The sequence below is a fragment of the Equus quagga genome, chromosome 18 (genome assembly GCF_021613505.1).
Source record: "Equus quagga isolate Etosha38 chromosome 18, UCLA_HA_Equagga_1.0, whole genome shotgun sequence".
In the NCBI taxonomy this organism is placed as follows: domain Eukaryota; kingdom Metazoa; phylum Chordata; class Mammalia; order Perissodactyla; family Equidae; genus Equus; species Equus quagga.
Genome location: NC_060284.1, coordinates 1077432 through 1094760, shown reverse-complemented (window position 1 = coordinate 1094760; position 17329 = coordinate 1077432). Strand labels below are relative to the sequence as shown.

Sequence of the window (17329 nt, the reverse complement as noted above, 5' to 3'; positions counted from 1 at the left end):
TGTTCCAGATGCTTGAGATCCACCAGTGGACGAGATGTATAAAAGCCGCTGCTCTTGTGGGGTTTACATTTTAGTGATTAAGAATCATAGTCGTCCCTTCCTGAAATCTGCATGGCTACTAAACAACAAGGCACGATGATCAATAAGCAACCCCCCAAAAAGACTATCAGATTTAGCACTCAATTTCTAACTTACAAAATAACTACTGAAAAAAAGAGCGGTGTATTTCCCTCCAGATTCCATAATCTAATGTACTCACTGAGACTTGGGAACGTGCCCTTTAAGCCTCCAGGGGAGAAAAGTCCAATAGCAGCACACGTTTCTACGGGCCCAGGACAACTTCGTGTTGTTCTGCATTCTAGTGGCAAAGATCTTGCAAGAAAGTCCATATCACTCACACAAAAGGAGTCAAAATGGGAAAATACTTGTTCTTTCTATCAAAGGCACCGTTGTAAAATGCACAATGCTATGAAAACACAAGCAAATCTGGAATCATCGTTAAAGGGAATTAACTTGGAAAGTAATTTATGGCAAGAAAATTCAGCTCCTTTGTTATCTTCCTTTTACTGTAATATGCTTCCTGAACACTGCCTATAAGAGAGGACTTTTAGAAAGAAAAAGTAAGTATAGTAAAATTAACTCATTTTATCAATTTGTGCTCTCGGCCAGCGTTTCCTGACTATGGCTGTGAGGGGCTGGAAAACTGATGAATCTGCGTGGGAAAAGAAACCTGGGTCCATCACCTCTGTAAGAGGTACCAGGACACTGGCTACTGTCGTTCAGACGCCCTGCAGACAGCTGACCACTTCGATGTGAGCAGTTCTGGGTCAGAAAAACGACCACACTGCAGTCTGAAGTGAATGGAAATCAGTCATAAAGGTACTTTTTCTGCAGCTTCTACGCCACAATCTTCAGCAGCAACCTGACCAAGCAGATTTCTGATCTGTAAACCGTATACTGATCTTGTTCTATCCTTCCTTTCTAAACAATCTGACCAAAGGCAGGTCAGAGGCATGGCCTTCTAGAATGGAGCATAAAGAAAGGCACTGAGCTATACGAGGACTTCCCTCTCTGTGAAAATGAACTTCCCTGCTATCGTAAGATTTAAGCAACGCCAAGGGAGCATTAAGTGCCGAAAGCCTGCAGAATGTTTTAACTCCATCAAAGGCATCTGTTAACACAGAGCACTGTTTTTCACACATCCACATTTTGTGGACATAAGTTAAGGAATATTGTGTGTTTGTGGTGGAAGGAGAGGTAAACAGAGGAATTTTCATTTCTAAAAAAAGTTTTCCTCTTACTAAAATAGGGCTAATTCACTGATGATCTCTTCCCTTCCTGCTCTGAATCATGAAGACGGTTTACCTTTGATAGATAATCATTGCGAGTTCCACTTGTAAATTATGTGTATGCAGGCACTCTATTACCATAAAGAAAGCTCACTCTTGAACTTCAAGAAACTTAGAAATCTACTCTGCAAAGAAGAAACTGTCTCCTACTTATTTCTGTATTCTCCTCAGCACACAAGGCAGCATGTTTCAGATATTACACATGCCACAAATGTTTATTGAACTGAATTAAAATTATGTGAACATGTTAATGAAAAATAGCTAAGACCTAATATTTATCAAGTATTTATTATGTGCCAGGCTGGTATATTAGGTCTTTTACCTGAATTATCTCATTTCATCCTTGCAGTATCCCAAGGGGACATGTATTTGTATTATTCTATTTACAAATGAGAAAATTACCTGTAAGGGGTCTGAACCCAGATATCCCTAGACACCTGCCCAAAGAAGCAGAGGATAACTTACATTTCTAGTCTCCCTTCTATCACTCCTCATCACTCACTGGGGAGATGAGTTCAACAAGATGTAAATAAAAAATAATTATCACTATCACTTGAATGGCAAAACTTCCATCTCATCATCCTCCGTCTCACTTCTTTGTGTTTAGAGTTCTGAGTGTCAGTCAGAGCTGGAGGGCCTTATGCGTGGTCCAGGAGAGCGATGCACGGCACATCAGCAATGCTGGCTGATCTCCTGCATTAGTGGTTTCTTCCTTTGGGACTGAAATTGACATTCTGCCCCTTAGAGTACCATCTCATCTTAGCTTTTGGTTGAGGTCAGGTATGTACTCATTCAGTGTCTGATACGGCCTCAGCCATGAGATAGAGTCTTCTCTGACGGGGGATGGATTTGATGGCCTAAGAGATTTGATCACCACAACGATGTATAAACCAGGGAAGGGCTTCTAAACAAGCCCCTTAACCAAGAGAGCATGGGGATTGTCTGACCATTAGCTATTAGGAAACCAAACTCTATCAACAGTCCCATCCCAATAACCTACAAATCTAGTTGTCTACAGTAACAGTTCTCAATATTTTCACCAAGAACTCTTTTTTTTTCCCTCTTCCATCTATTGAAAAATCCTGGATGTTAATATGCACTCATATCAACCATATACTGGATTAACTCAGTTCCAGTATTTGACCTAATGCAGGGCTTTGCTTAGTGTGGACTCCACTCGTCTCATCTAGACATGTCTACAGGGTCACCAACGACAGTCTTTCTAACCGGCAAGAGTTAGCTAGGATGGTTAGGATGACATATTCTAGGCCAAATCTCAATGATATCTGTGGTCTTATGGCGGGGTGCTATAGGATTTCTTTCAGGCTTTTGGAAATCCCAAAAGTGCCTTTTAGTTCCCCAACGTCACCTATTGGATATGAACATCTGCTCTTAAAAAAATTGAGGCTTATGAGTGCATAAGTAAAGGTACTAAAAACCACGCTGTCAGTAATGACCTCCAGCACGCTCCTGTTACTCACACAGAATGTTTATGTCCACAATGTAAGAGAAAGCAAAATTTTCAAATACTGTAGAACTAAGTACTACTTTAAAAATTCTGATAAAAATAACCAGGGTGTGGCTAGCCACAGAAACAGCTGTTAATGTGTCAGTGTTAGGTTGAGAATTCTAAAACACCTTGCTATCTATTAGATGTTCTGGAAGAGAAATTTCCAGAATAATGCAGAAGCAGAGGCTTTGGCTAAAAAATTGAGAAATAAGAGTTTTCTGGCTTCCTAAAGCCAGACGGATTAAAACTCGCACTGGCATGCACTTATTCCATCAGAATTATTAACTCGGAAGGGGTCACTAGAATGGTCCTTCTAATAAACTGACTTTGAGAACAGTGAGTTCTAAAATCGGCCCTTCTTAATTTATACACCCACACACGCATTCCTAATAAATCTGACGCTCACGGGCCAGCTCCAGGATCAGCTCTGAGTACACAGCGACAGACAGGGACGAGGTTCTGTTAAGCAATAATCACTGTGGTCAACACTGCTGAGCATCTGCCCCACGCCACACACTGGATGTTGTCTCACTTAATCCACAGGGCGCTTCTGAGAGGTATTACTATTTCCAGTGCTCAGACAGGCCCAGTACAAAGTTGGCATTTAATAAATATTTGTTGATTGAATAAATGATTGTTACCTATGAGAAGAACAACACAGCTAAGAGGGGTTAAATATTGCCCAAAGTCACATAGTTAATACGTGGCAGAGCCAAATCCCCAACTCTGTATCCTGCACTATTTTATGATACCATGCTGCCATCTTGCATATAGACTTTATATAATATATTATACATAGGAAGTATAACCAACAAATTACCCAGAAAAGATGAGAAATAGATGAACATATGAATAGAGATCATGATAAATTAGTATGTACATCAAGGTGTTTTGTGTTCTGCATCTCCAAGTCAATTCTTTACAGTGTGGTTTTTAGTAAACCTTTATGTATGCACTCACAAGCCTCAATTTTTTTAAGAGCAGACATTCATATCTAATAGGTAACACTGGGGAACTAAAGAATGTTCACAGTCTGGTAAATTTAGCAAGAGCTTCAGCTAAGAAGAGAGAACAAAAGGCCCTCAACCCTGCCCTAAGAACTCTCTCCGCCGGCTCTGGCCAGGAAGGCTGCAGGGGATGAGTGCACAGAAGGGACTTGCCTTCTCACAAGGCGCTGACTGATGGGCCTGCCGATGTCAGAAGCTTGTTCTTTCCAGTTACGATTTCAGCCCACGTGGTGGTCATAACCCACTGCCAGGGCACACCTCAGAGAAGATACAGGCACATTTCAACTTGTAGCTAAGGATGGGGACATCGCTCACTTTATGAGGAGAGTAGGCTGGGACCCCACACTGTGCGCTGGGACTCAGAAGGACGAATAGCTTGACGAAAATTTCTCTCACTGCCAGTCTACTACTGCATTTGCTGCCAGCTTTGCTGCCCAAATATTCACCCCAAATACGTCAAGAGAATTAAAAGAAAAAATCACACAACAAAACATCCTTCTGAACTAATTCAATTTCAGTATTTGTTTTGAAAATTTATTGAGTTAGAGTAGAGGAAACCCACTAAATTAAGCCAGCCAGTCTGATATTTTTCTCCCAAAGAGTATGGCAATATTTATTATTCTCTCTCTCTATGAGGGATTGATTAAAACTAGAAAATGAAACATTTCCAATGTCACAATACATTTAGAGTAAGGTGGCTTAGAGAGGAAAAGTGAAAAAACATATGGGGCCAATCAGTATTTCCTATTCCATAACTTAACAGATTTTCTTTAAAAACTGCATTTTTGGCACTAGGCATTACCATTTTTTAAAGGGACTCCCACGGTTCTGTCTGCTGCACACCATACTCTCACTCTGGAAGAAGTGCCACTGACTTCACAGATAGAAATGTGTGATGTTCACTTTAGAATTACTAGTGGAGCCACTATTGACCATCTAATTATGCCGAGTTCCATTTATAAACATAGCCAACCACTAAGTTTATGGAGACTTTTTGTGCTGCTTTAATAGGATATTGATCGAGAGCGTAGTTTGAGTAGAGCGCCATTGGATTCTGTAATGGCAGGCGAGAGGCAAGGTCATAGCCACAGCTCACGCTGGGGCTGTGGTCTATGTTTATTATAATCTTTTTGTTTCTTCCTTTAAATGCTCAAGCCCAAATGGTTTCTTTTGAAAGAAGAGCTGGCTTAAAAATATAACCCATTTTAAAAATTAATTTCCATGCAATGATCACAGCTGTCGTGTTACTTAACAGGAGAACCAATAGGCCACTTATTCAGAACAGAAAGTTTCAGGTCAATTCCACTTTAACAAAGATCTAAAATCCTGCAGCTCTTTAAATGGCACCCCGAGGGGCCAGATGTCTGGAATCTCTTATCCTATATCAACTTCCTCAGGAGTCCTCCTTTGCAAGAACATTTTGTAATTTTCAAGTTTGGGCTTGTTCCTATCAAAGAGCTTCATTTTCTGATTGTGCCTGGGAGCTGAGTTAATTCTGTTGTGGTAGTTCATCACGTCAGGTTAGAATATTGCCAACAGTTCTTACTGAATTGCTGGCCAGAAAACCCAAGTGTATGGATACAGGTCCTCAAAGACACATGAAGGACCCAGAGACCTAAAAAGGCTTAAAAACGACCTGCAGTTTGGCTCTTGACGACCAACGATTCCTGTGTGAGAGTTAAAGTGCGCACATTCCTAAGGCAGAAAGCAGCCACTAGGGTGCCACCTCATGCCAGGCTGCGGCAAACGCCTGGCTCCACTCCCCGCTCCACTGACAAACAGTTCAGGAATCCTGTAGCACCAGCAGCTCAGCCTTGTGGCAGAGCCAGGACAATTCGGCTGCTGGATTTTAATAGATTCTGCAGCCATGCAACAGGAACCAAAATCAGTCTGGGTTACTGAGAGTGGTTTTCACACCCAAAGATTCTAAGGCTGGCCACAGTGTACTGAGAACCCTGGCTTTTCAAAATTCCAGCGCCATGAAGTCATCCCCACCACAAGCTTACTTAACCCTTGCAGCCGGCTCAGTGCACAAACCACTGCTGGAAAATGAGAACCCGCCAGGCCAGAGTCACAACGGCCTGTGTGTATTTGTGGTTTTCCTCTTTCTCAGCGAAGTATTTAAAGGTTTCAGAGTCACTCCACCAACTTCAAGTAAAATAGTGAGCACTTTGGAAGGAAATGGGCAGAAGTAGTGGATTTTCTGGGAGGACTTTCTAGGTTCATACCAGGCAGGATATTTGACAGCCTCAAAGCATACCCTTTGAGGACAACACTGGTGCAAAATAAACAAGAGTGAGTGCAGGCAGGGAGAGCTATCTAAGAGCATCATTTAGCAGCTAGTCGAGTGGGCTCTCTTTGTAACAACTTCCTGGGAGAGAGACCCATCTGAAAACGCTTCTAGAAGGCTTTGTTTGAAAATGCAGCATCATGTAAGAGCCATCTCAACAGATGGTTCCTGTCTCTTTCCTCGCAGGATCATGCTAAAACAACTCCAGTGATTCTGAACCACACGGTTAGCACTTGTAAACCCCCCCTCCCCCAAAGCAGAGGGGACTTCTCTCTTTCTCTCTGGCACAGTGTCTAGTGGTCTGTACTCCCCGTCACTCCCCCAAACAAAGCAAAATATAACTAGAATGACTTTCAGATGGTCCTATCACATGGGGAAGAGGCAGGAAGAGAACTGATATGCATTTTCTTTTATGCTACAGTACTTTCTTCACTGTGAAGGAAAAGAGAACTCTCCTGCCTTTCATGGACTCTAAATAACACAAAAAAATCAAAAGGTAGGTAGGCAGGCAGGAGAAAAGGGTGAGATGGAACTAGTGGGAGACTGCACCAGGAGCCGGCCCCCGATTCCAACATCCCCGCACATCTGATCAGCATAATTTAATGTCAAGCAACCCAGCCGCCCGACCCTCCTGCCTCTGAGTGTGCGAGGCAAGGCCACAGCTTGCTCTTGGTGTTTCTGCCGCTGCCACTCTGTAGTTACACGTTATAAACACAAACTTAGCACGTACGGATTTCAGTGAATCCTCCTGAGGAAATTCTGAAATAGCACCTCCCTCCTCTATTAAATTTAAAAGGAGGAAAACTAAAAACAGAAACTAACTGGAAACCTGGGGAAAGTAAATATTTATATTAGCAAATTTAAAAATTGAATACTAAAGATACAGAAAAGGGGAATATTTTCAAGCTAAGGCCACCATTAGCATGAAATTTCTAGGCCACATATGTGGTCGTAACTAGGTGTGATTGGGGGTCTCAGTGGGGCTGGGATAGGTAAGAAGAGGTTAAGAAGAAATTTGCAACACAGCGAAGAATTCTAAGATGCTGAGGTCATGAAAAACACCTAGATAAAAGGCAAAACCACAGAAAGAGTTCACAGATCCCTGGCTGGGGATGGGGAGATGAGGAGGCAGAGCAGAGGGATGTTCAGGGCAGTGAAACTACTCCGTATGATACTATAACGATAGATACATGTCATTATGCATTTGTCCAAACCCACTGAATGTACAGCCCCGAGAGTGAGCCCTAATGTAAGCCACGGACTCCAGTTGATAACAGTGTGTCAATATCAGCTCATCAACTATAACAAATGTGCCACACCAACAACAGATGTTAATAATAGGGGAGACTGTATGGCGGGTATATTGAAATTCCGAAATCGTAAACCTAAAACTGCTCTCAAAAATAAAGCGTATTCATTTAAAAAAAATCATACCTGAAAACAAATCCAGGAAAAATATTTTTAATTAAGTATTTTACTTGCTTTGGTTTATACTTTAATAGTTTTAACCTTTTTTTAATGCACGAATTAATAACTAAAAGTTTATCAATTCTAACATGAAATGCTTATTCAATAGAAGTACAGAATCACTGGATTTTGCTTAGTTCTGTAACACAAGTATAGGAGAAGTCATGACAAAAATGTCTGCAGTCAGCTAGCTGAGTACAGCAAAGTAAAAAGGCAAGTTCCTTAAACTCTCTGAGCACCACGATTTCCTTCATCCGTAAAAGTGACAATAACAGCAACCATGGGACGGCTGAGATGATGCCTACAAAGAGCCCAGCACAGAGCCTGCTACATGGTGTATGCTTTCTCCATGTCGGCTCCCATCATGGACCATTTTCGTGTTCCACCACGCTCCTAACAGAGTGAACATCACATGTTTAATCGAACTGTGTGCTGGTCAGCTCACTTCTATCTCCAGGTTGCAGAACGCACCCCAGCCCCACTCAGCTGCAGGCAGCGGGCGCACCACTCAAACGGTCGGGGCAGTGCTGCGAGGAACGGCGAAGGACTTCGACTCTGTCGTGCAGCTGGAGCGTTAAGTCTTTCAGGAAGGTGTGTGGCTGAGGAAACACGAGCTGGGGGATCCCCACCCTAGTGGCCAAGGCAACCCTGAGACGCACACCCTGAGAAACCTGGATTAAAGATCTGCAAGAGGAGGGGTCTGGATGGCAGCTTGGCCTGAAGCCATGGTCTAGCTGACACAGCCCAGTCCCTCTCTTGCCAAATGGTTACAGTCAGCACAAGGCCCCGTGTGAGTGAGTCCTCGAGCGATTACACAGCAGTGTGCAGAATCAAAAAGCATTCCGGAGCAGAAGGACGCCCATGACGCCAGGCATCAGCAACACAGCCCCCAGAGGGGACAGGAAACAAACCAGGGCTCTCTGCAAATCCCGACTGCAGCGGCCACGCCCTCTGGCAGGCCTGCAGGCAGGTCTAGAACTCACTTGGCAACCTGCTGTCATGGACTGAAGGGAGGTCTGATCAAGCTTGGAACTGACAAGCCTGGGGATGTGAGACCTTACAGGGACACAGGAAAGGCAGAAGAAGGGGCAAGACTCTTCTTATATGACACCAGGCTCAGGACACGATGGTCGTGAAGACCCAATGCCAGCCTCAGGGCAGCTGGGCATGGTGAAGAGGCCTTGTGCTCCAACCTCAGAGCTAAAGGATTTTCTTTGCTAAGGCCTGTTTAGATCCTAGTAAGGGCTCGAGGGCTGTATTTCCCTGTAATGCCACCCTGACAGTTATATTCTGATGTATAGACTCTATATTACTATCAAAATTGTAAGGAAATGTGGGATAGTGATCATTTTTAAAAGTCTTAAAAAGTAAAAAAAAATATATACAAATGCATTGTTATTTGTCTATGGTGAATAACTGGCTAACCAGCTGTGTGAGGGCAGCACAAAGCACATCCCAGTGCCCAAGGCTTCACTGGATGGTCCTTCCTAATACTGCAGCAACTTCTCTGTCCCAGCAGACACCCAGCCACTTCTAATGCCTCATTCCTTAGGGCTCCGACTCCCTACACCAGAACACCCCAGCATCAATCGAGAGCCTCTGACTCCAGAATTCCAGCACCCATGGGTGCCCTCCGCTGTTGCCCTGTCTCGTCTCACAATGTAGATTCTTCAGATTCCCTTGGGCCAGAGTAAGAGTATGGATTTTAGCACTACACAGACTTAGCTCAACCATTTACCCATTGTTTGACTTTGGGTAAAACCACTTAAATAGACCTGCAATTTAACACAGTGTAAAAATGTGGGTAATTTCTTATGTGACAAGTTTACTGCAAGGATTAACCCATGCAGCATCCATGAAAACCTAGCACAGTGTCCAGCAGATAGTGAGTGCTCAAGTCATTAGATTCTCTACCTAGCCCTCAACCTCCAGATCCCCTGCCCCACCTTGTACCCGACTTTCTAGTTTCTTAAGGATTTTCTAGCTTTAGGAAATAAGAACAGACAGAATCCGAGCCATGAGAGCAGGTGGCTTGGCTTGCTGGACCCAACATCTTGTCAAGAGACTGACTGGCTTACTCGGCCGCTCTCGCAAGACTGTAACACAGTGGATGGGGGCATCACCTTGAGAGGAGAATATTTATTTTCACTCCACCTCATTCCACAAAGCATTTGATGCAGCTTGAAACCAATGTTAACAATGTAAATTTTATCTACAAGTGGTATTTTCAAGTAGGAGGGGGATAAAAAGTGAAATTTTAATATTTGGTATTTATCTTTTCCTTTCATTATTGGGACCCAGAACATCATAGTCGTTGTAGGTGTGCTTTTAAATAAAACAAAGATGTCTTCGAGGGCAGGCAACAGTGTGTGTGTGAGAGACGGAAAGAGAGGGAGAGCCCTATACCTTCTCCCTGGACTGTCTGCTGATGTCACAGCAAACACAATCCATGACCCTCTGATCAATGAATGGGGGAGACACTTACCCTCAATTCACTCTTGTTGGTGACTATTGACAAGCTGGTAATGATCTGGCTGTACTGTGCCACTCATGCTGAGGGCACTGGCATTCTCTAAAGGTCAAAAACAAATTCTTCTAAAATGCAGAATTTCTTAGAAGTCAGGGAAGACTCAGTATTTTTTTAACCAGGTTCACATCATAAACCAGGGAATATGTGAGACACCCAGGGTTTCGGTTCTTTAATTTTTCCTGATTTAAATTCTTGGCTCTCAAACAAACTGCACGGGGAATTCTTCCAGAGGGGGATGGAAAGGGGATTCTGAAAGCAGTGTGTCTCCGGCGGGCCTGGGCAGAAAGCAGCACAAACCGGAGCAGATCAGCCTGAGTCAAAGGTGACACGGTACTCACTCTGCGACACTCTCACCAGCTCCGTCACACTGAAAACACCTGATGTGACAAAACTGTCCTGGAAGCCCAGATGTCCTGGAGGAAAACAAAACAAAAGAAACGACGTCACAGACAGAAGACACCTGACAACGGAAGTCTAAACATTAGCTTCACTGTGATTAAAAAACGTGGTGTCTAATTTCACATTCTGCTTGGTATACAGTTCACGGGGGATGTGCAGTCATTCAGTTACGTGGATGGCTTTTGCTTTGAATCTGGAGGTTATGGAAAGCTATGACACAACAACTAGGTGGTGTTTGAAACGGTTTAAAAAAACTCGACAGGAAATCTAACACAATAGACTATTAAAAACAAATGGTCACCTTGGCTGACCTCTAGGACCTTAACATGCGGATGAAAACAGCCTACCTAAGAATCAGCCGGAACGGCTAAACTCCACAACAGCTCCTAAACGTTAATCTTTAAAAACACATCTGACTGGGATTAGCTATCCATTCATTCAAATCAAACAAGAGTTAAAGATATTCCCTTCATTTCTAGAGGCACCACAGGGTGAATCTTAAAAAGCCAGACTAGAGAAAGCAAGCCCCGAACCCTTGAAATAAGAAAACAAATTCTTCTGAGCACGAATAAAAACTTAGATTTGTCTCAAAAGAGTTTTTTGTGGATTTTTTTTGAGAAAAGATAATAAATCAATGGTTCAAAATGACAATCTTTGAATTTTGTATCTGCTTCATTTTTGCTTGATAGAATTAATTTCCTTTAAGATATTAGATATTACATCTATTATCAAGTGCTTATTTATTTTTATGGTATATTCAGGAACAGAAAACTTATAAATGGCAAGGAACACATAATTTATGACACATCGATTCCCCCTCTGCCTCTCAAGTTTCCTGACTCTGTGAGTCTCACGGAGGTGGCATCTCATGGAGTGACTGGCCCTCTGTAGGTTAGTGTAATCACCTGCTTTAAAATTGGGGCCAAGGAGAAGCTGTTGGCTGAAGGGATTTTTAAAATAACTGTTCTTTGAAATAAGAAACATACATTTAAGAAATGCAACATAAGAAAGTAGGCCAATCTAAATATATAACAAACAATCCATCCAAATAAGATTTATGTTATTGATAAAAGCTAGATTTTTGCCCATTACTAAGGGGAAGCAAGTCTACCTGTGGCAGTATTTATGCACCAGTAAATGTGTTAACCATCTATCATGCAAATAAACACATGCAAAAAATCACCACGTTTTGGAGGATTACAAATGGACCTACAAATTCTATTTTTTCTTTTGGTTACATTGGACTTTTGCATAAGAAAGATTTTCTTTACTGAGATTTAAAGGAAAAATCTAATTTTTAGGATATGCAATAATCACAAATTGCTTTTTAAAATAGAATGGCAAAATTTCATTTGAAGAAGTGCTTAAGAAATTTCACTTTTCAAAACCACTCGTACCCAGGTATTTACTGACTTGTTTTTGAAAAGCGCCTGAAAAGGTGTTGTCTCTTGGATTAAGACAACTGAGAAGTAAAAATAAATTAAAAAACAGAAATTCTCTAACAAGGTCTTGGGAAAACAGACGATAACATTTCTTTCTATCGTGACAATTTGAACATCACATTCATCCCACAGACCATAACAAAGGACACCCGATCACATTGCACATTAAGTGTGACTTGAACCACAGGTAACAACAGCAAGGAGACCCACAGCTGAGCGGGGGAGCCTGGCTTGGTCCCCAGCTCCCGCTCTTCTCCATCCGTATCATCTGCTTGCAGGCTGATACTTGTTTCACTGCCAAGCTTTGAAACTCCTCATTTTAAGGACTTAACATGAATTTTCGTAGAGTGAATGTGAACACACGCACTTTAATCCTGCCCCCAAAAGAAGCAGCAATATATTTTGCAAACACGTGTGGTCTGGCAGAAGGACTTAGGAGGGAAAACCCCCGAATTCATCCCTTAAAACCGCCCTCCTGTCCTGATGGCCCCTTTTCCTTTGGCCACCTCTCAGATGTTGATGTCCTCCAGGCTGGCGCTCATCTCTTCTTATATACACACTCCCTCGGTTATTCACTCTATTTCCATGCTACCAGCTACCAGTCTTGACTGAAAACTAGAACAACATTAGTTTCCTTCACCACCGTATTAACGCTTGGAACAAAGCAGCAAGTGGGTGAATATTTGCTGAATGAGTGGACAAATGAATCCATAGGCCAATGACTCTCAAATCTTTATCCTTTGCCAAGATCTCTCTTCTGGATTCCAAACACATAAATCAAAATGTTTATGGGAATTTCTATCCAGATGGCCCACGGGTATCCTAGGAGCCAACACGTCCAAAGCTGAGCTCATTTTCTTCTCCCCCAAAATATTCTTACTCTTCTGAGTTCCCTACCTTCAATGAACTATCCACTGTTCATTTTGTTTTCTATGTTTTGGTGTTGTCCCTGACTCCCGCCTCTTATAAACACCCACATTCAACTATTCCCCACTGATTCCACTTCTTACTATTTCTTGACTCTCTGTGTGTCTCCAATTCCTCTACAACTACGGCTCAGGCTCTTCCCATTTCCCCAGCATACAGGGACAGCCTGGTAACCATGTTCTCCATCATCAGTCTTGGCTTCTCCCTCGTCCTTTCTCCACTCTGCAGCCAGAGCTGTCTCACTAACCGACAAATCTGACGACTTATTCATTTATTCAACAGATATGTATTGAGCACATACTGGGTGCCAGCCATTGTGCTAAGGGTTTGAGATACAGTCCTTACCTTTAGAGAATTTACAGTCTAGGATTACAGACAACTGAAAATCTAAAACAAGTTATTTTAAAAATTATAAATGGTATAAATGATATGAAGAAAAGAAAACAGGAAAAAGTTTAGAAAAGCAGTCAAGGAAGGTTTCTCTTAAGAGCATGACATCTGAAAGACACTAAGGAGAAAGCCAGAAAAAGAAAAGGGAATGGCCGTTCAGGCAGAGGGATTGGCATGTGCAAAGGCCGAGGGAGGAGAGAGGGAGGTGTTGGGGAGTCTGCAACAAATCCACTGTGTTCCTGCAAGAGCTCCACAGAGAGTTCAGGGCACAGTGCAACCTCTTCTGCACGGGGCACAACCTCCAGCAACTCTCTGTTTTCTTCTCCAGGCTCATTTTCATCTCGTGTCTTTCACTTCCAGCCCTATCCCTTGGTCTAAGGGAATACATGCTCCTTCCTTACCCTGGTCACCTCTTCTCCCACACTGCTCCCTCCTGAACTGCCTGTTCTTTCTACTCTTTGCTTGGCCACCACGGTCCTACTTGGCTGTGAGCACTCAGCTTTGCTGTCCTCTCTACTGGAGCTTCTTTGTTACCCCTCCTGCTGGCGCAGACTCCTGTCCCTCTTCTCAGCATGGACCAATGCGCTCTGTCTAGCTCTTACCTGGGACTCAGCAGGTGGAACTGACATTTTGTCCTTTTCTCCTGTTAGGCTGTGAGCCCCAAGGGCAGGACGCGCTCCAGAGATGGCTCTGAGTGAACACAGCTCCAATGGGGCTCAAGGGCGGTTACTTTCCTTTTTATAAAAACGTTGACAGAACTTCTTAATTCTGTCTCTCTCTCTCATCTCTAGTAATACAGGCTGAACTAAAACGAACTGATGAGCATCTGGAAACTATAGCCAGGAACCATCCACGGGTCCCTCAGAACAAACAGAACAGGACAGATGGCCATTTTGACCAGGCTTTGATCAGAAGGTGCCATCAGGCTCCGTGATGGGAAAAGTGTGGGGGTGTCCTCTTGTGATTGTGGCTTATATTTGGGGAGACCAAGTAAAGAGATTTAAAGGGGAGCATTACTTAATGGACATAAGAGGCCAAAACAAAAGTCTCATCCTGAGCTTAAACCAGGACCTCATGTGGTCCCAGGAAAGTCACTGCAGAGCAACAGTGGGGTCCTCCTTCCCCCACAGCAACCTGCCTCCTAAGGCTTACGTTTGTAGAGTGTGTGTAATCTAGAAGGTGAGATATACGTGAATGTACAATAATCAGAAAAACACAAATAAAGATAGAACTGTCTCACAAGTCCTCATGTGACTACCTCTTCACAGTTGTATGAGATGACCAGAAAGCCCTGGCCACTTTATGTTTATAATATGTCCCCAAGGAGAGGTGTGTGTAAACATGCCATGTAACTTTAAATGACTATGACACTGGTTCTGTTCCCCCACCAATTATCTGGAAACCCACTAATGAACTCTAGAAGACAGCAACGAAAAACGAAACCTGAGAAACGATGGAAAAAATGACTTGGCTAACGTAATCACTAAGCAAACCCGAGCAGACCAATATTTCATTCTCACTAACATAAACCAAAGCAACAAATGACTTTCAGGGAAATAACACCCATCGGGGTGTTCTACTTACTGCAACATGAGAGAAAAATGGAAAAGAAAATGAAAAGGCAAATTTAAGTAATTCCAAATTTAGATGTTAGCATTAAAAGATCCTCAGGTGGAAAGCTGATTAAACATTCCTAAAACGTCCAAAATTTACATTTTGAAGAGGGCCACTCAGAAAAGAGTACAAGACATATACTTTGGTTAAGCATGTCTTAGATGAAAAGCCAGACTGTGCAATGATCTGACTCTCTCCCTAGTTCTGAACTACCGTTCAGGGGCAATTGTATAGGAGATTGAAATGAGGAGCAGATCCTTTTTCATTTTATGTAAAATGGCTTAAAAAGTTCATTCCCTTAAGTCTTGTTCAGTGAATTCCCAATTAGAGGGCAGATTCAAGACCTTGGAGGCAGCCATACAGCAGGGAGAGATTAGACTTTCTAGGGGAGGCAGGAATGTAGAAAGCTCAGTTCTTCTGTGGGTGGTTGGGAAAGGCAGCTCTTCACCTGCATGACAGCAGCAGTTACTATGGAAGATGCCATTCCATGGGAACCAAATCTCATTTCATGAAGGGACTGAAAATCTGAACCTTTTAAAAGGCATGAAAGGAAAAAAGTTCGATTTGCAGAGACAAGTAACCTTGCGGAATTGTTCAGAGGTCAGGGAAGAAAGAGCTGGGAGCAACCATCCAGGGAGCTGGGCTGGCCTCTAAATCAAGTCTGAGTGCCCACGAAACAGAGTCGACATATCTGAGGAGGACGAGTTTTTGTTTGTCCTGTTAGAACAGCAAAGGGCTCTCAGCTCTCAATTATCAAACCTCATCTGGCTACTGGATACAGGCAAACTGTGACATACAGGCCATCTCACCAGAAAGAACACATCTCTATCCCATTCTCCCTTGGGAAACTGCTCCCATTGCTACTAAAAGACTGGCCAGTGGTCTGGCCTGTCCACGTTGCTGGTCTGACGTTGGCCTCTCTTCTCCTGACAGGCTCCCATCCCAGCTCTGCAGGCCTGCACACTGGGTGAGGGTAGTGCTGTGTCTCGTCTCCCACAGCCCACAGGGCCAGCCCAATCCCCACTCCAGGGGCGTAATCAATACTGGCGAACGTTATTCCGAGGAGTGACTAGAGAGCGCCTCAGCAGCAGCCGTCTGCAGCACAGTGGCAATCAGTCCTGCCTTACCTCCAGTGCCACATTACTTCTGTACTCTCAGTTTTGAAAATCTTAGAAAACAGGATTTTTGGAGGTGAGGTGGGGATATATTTCTGCTGACTCATTAAGCCCAAATTCTAGGATTTTGGTCTGATTTTTGACTACACGTTGACTATTTAAATTATTCTGCCATCCAGTGATGACAGGTGAGATACAGGTATGCCCGCTTTTAGAAAGTTCACTTTACACTACTTCGCTTTTACCAAAGATCTACATTAGTACTTGCTCTCACTAACAGAAAGAAATCCAAAAAGGATTTTCACTTCTGTGAAAATAGCCCTCTGTGTTAGTTTCACAGCGAGGCTGTACAGAGGCATCCCGCACCCCGCAGAGTGAGTCCCGGGAACCACACTCGCACCTCGGCCTCAGGCCGGCAGCTCTGAGCTGTGTCTGAGCATCTGTGTTTCATCTCCATTTACTCTGTGCACCCATTAGCAAGATGCATCCTAAGGCAATTGTTTCTTTGCTTTACATCATTTCAGTTTATGAAAGGTTTCACAGGAATGGTCTACTTTCGAATAGAGGGGGAAACCTGTATTATTTATTTTTAGAACAATTCTTTATACTAAAACAAATGCTAAAAATTCACACATCTACTAAAAAGAACAGAATAGCAATAAAACTACATATACATTCTGTTTGTGTGATTAATCTTTACGATGCTGGAGGAAATTTCATTTGGAAGTCTACTTACGGTAAACAATAAAAGGTTAACACGTGGAGGTGGACTGAATAAAACTGAAATACTCTATCTAGAAAGTTGTGTCTGAGAATTTGTAAAACAAATGATATTTGTCAACTGATAACATGGATGAGGTGTTCTGAGTTTCTCAGATGAAAGGAGCATTATGAATGCATTTGTAGTACGTTGTGACTGCCATTCTGGTTTATCATAACACAGCAAGGAACTGTCACTAGAATGGGAATAATGCAGTCTTGGTTGAAAAGGATGAGTCAAAAAGAGGCATTAGAAGTGTGTGACGTGGGACTTACGTACTGCTGAATTCCTACTTTTGTTACTCCGAATTTCCCTGCCCTGCTCAGGTGCTGCTATTCAATACAGGTACCTAATCTGTGTTTTTTGTTATTTGTTCATCCATATCCATAAAGATAAAAGTCAACATTTGCTCTACTACTTTCATTCAACAAATATTTACTGACTGCTTATTATATGGCGAGCACAGTCCTAGGTCCTGGGGATACAACAAGAAACAAACACAAGGTCTCCACTCTCAGGGGCTTACATT

At 42.8% G+C, this 17329-nt stretch overlaps 1 protein-coding gene across 8 annotated transcripts in view; it reads right to left on the bottom strand.

Annotated features, from left to right (window-relative positions):
• The window catches only part of NFIA (nuclear factor I A), a 343081-nt gene that overhangs the window by 105731 nt on the left and 220021 nt on the right, over positions 1–17329 (bottom strand). For all 8 annotated transcript variants that reach the window (XR_006886030.1, XM_046645541.1, XM_046645542.1 and 5 more), the window contains one exon: positions 10492–10566. Coding sequence is in view for 7 of the 8 variants with exons in the window: in XM_046645541.1 (XP_046501497.1) it covers positions 10492–10566 (75 nt within the window). In the remaining variant the exon portion in view is untranslated. The remainder of the gene's footprint in view (positions 1–10491; positions 10567–17329) is intronic.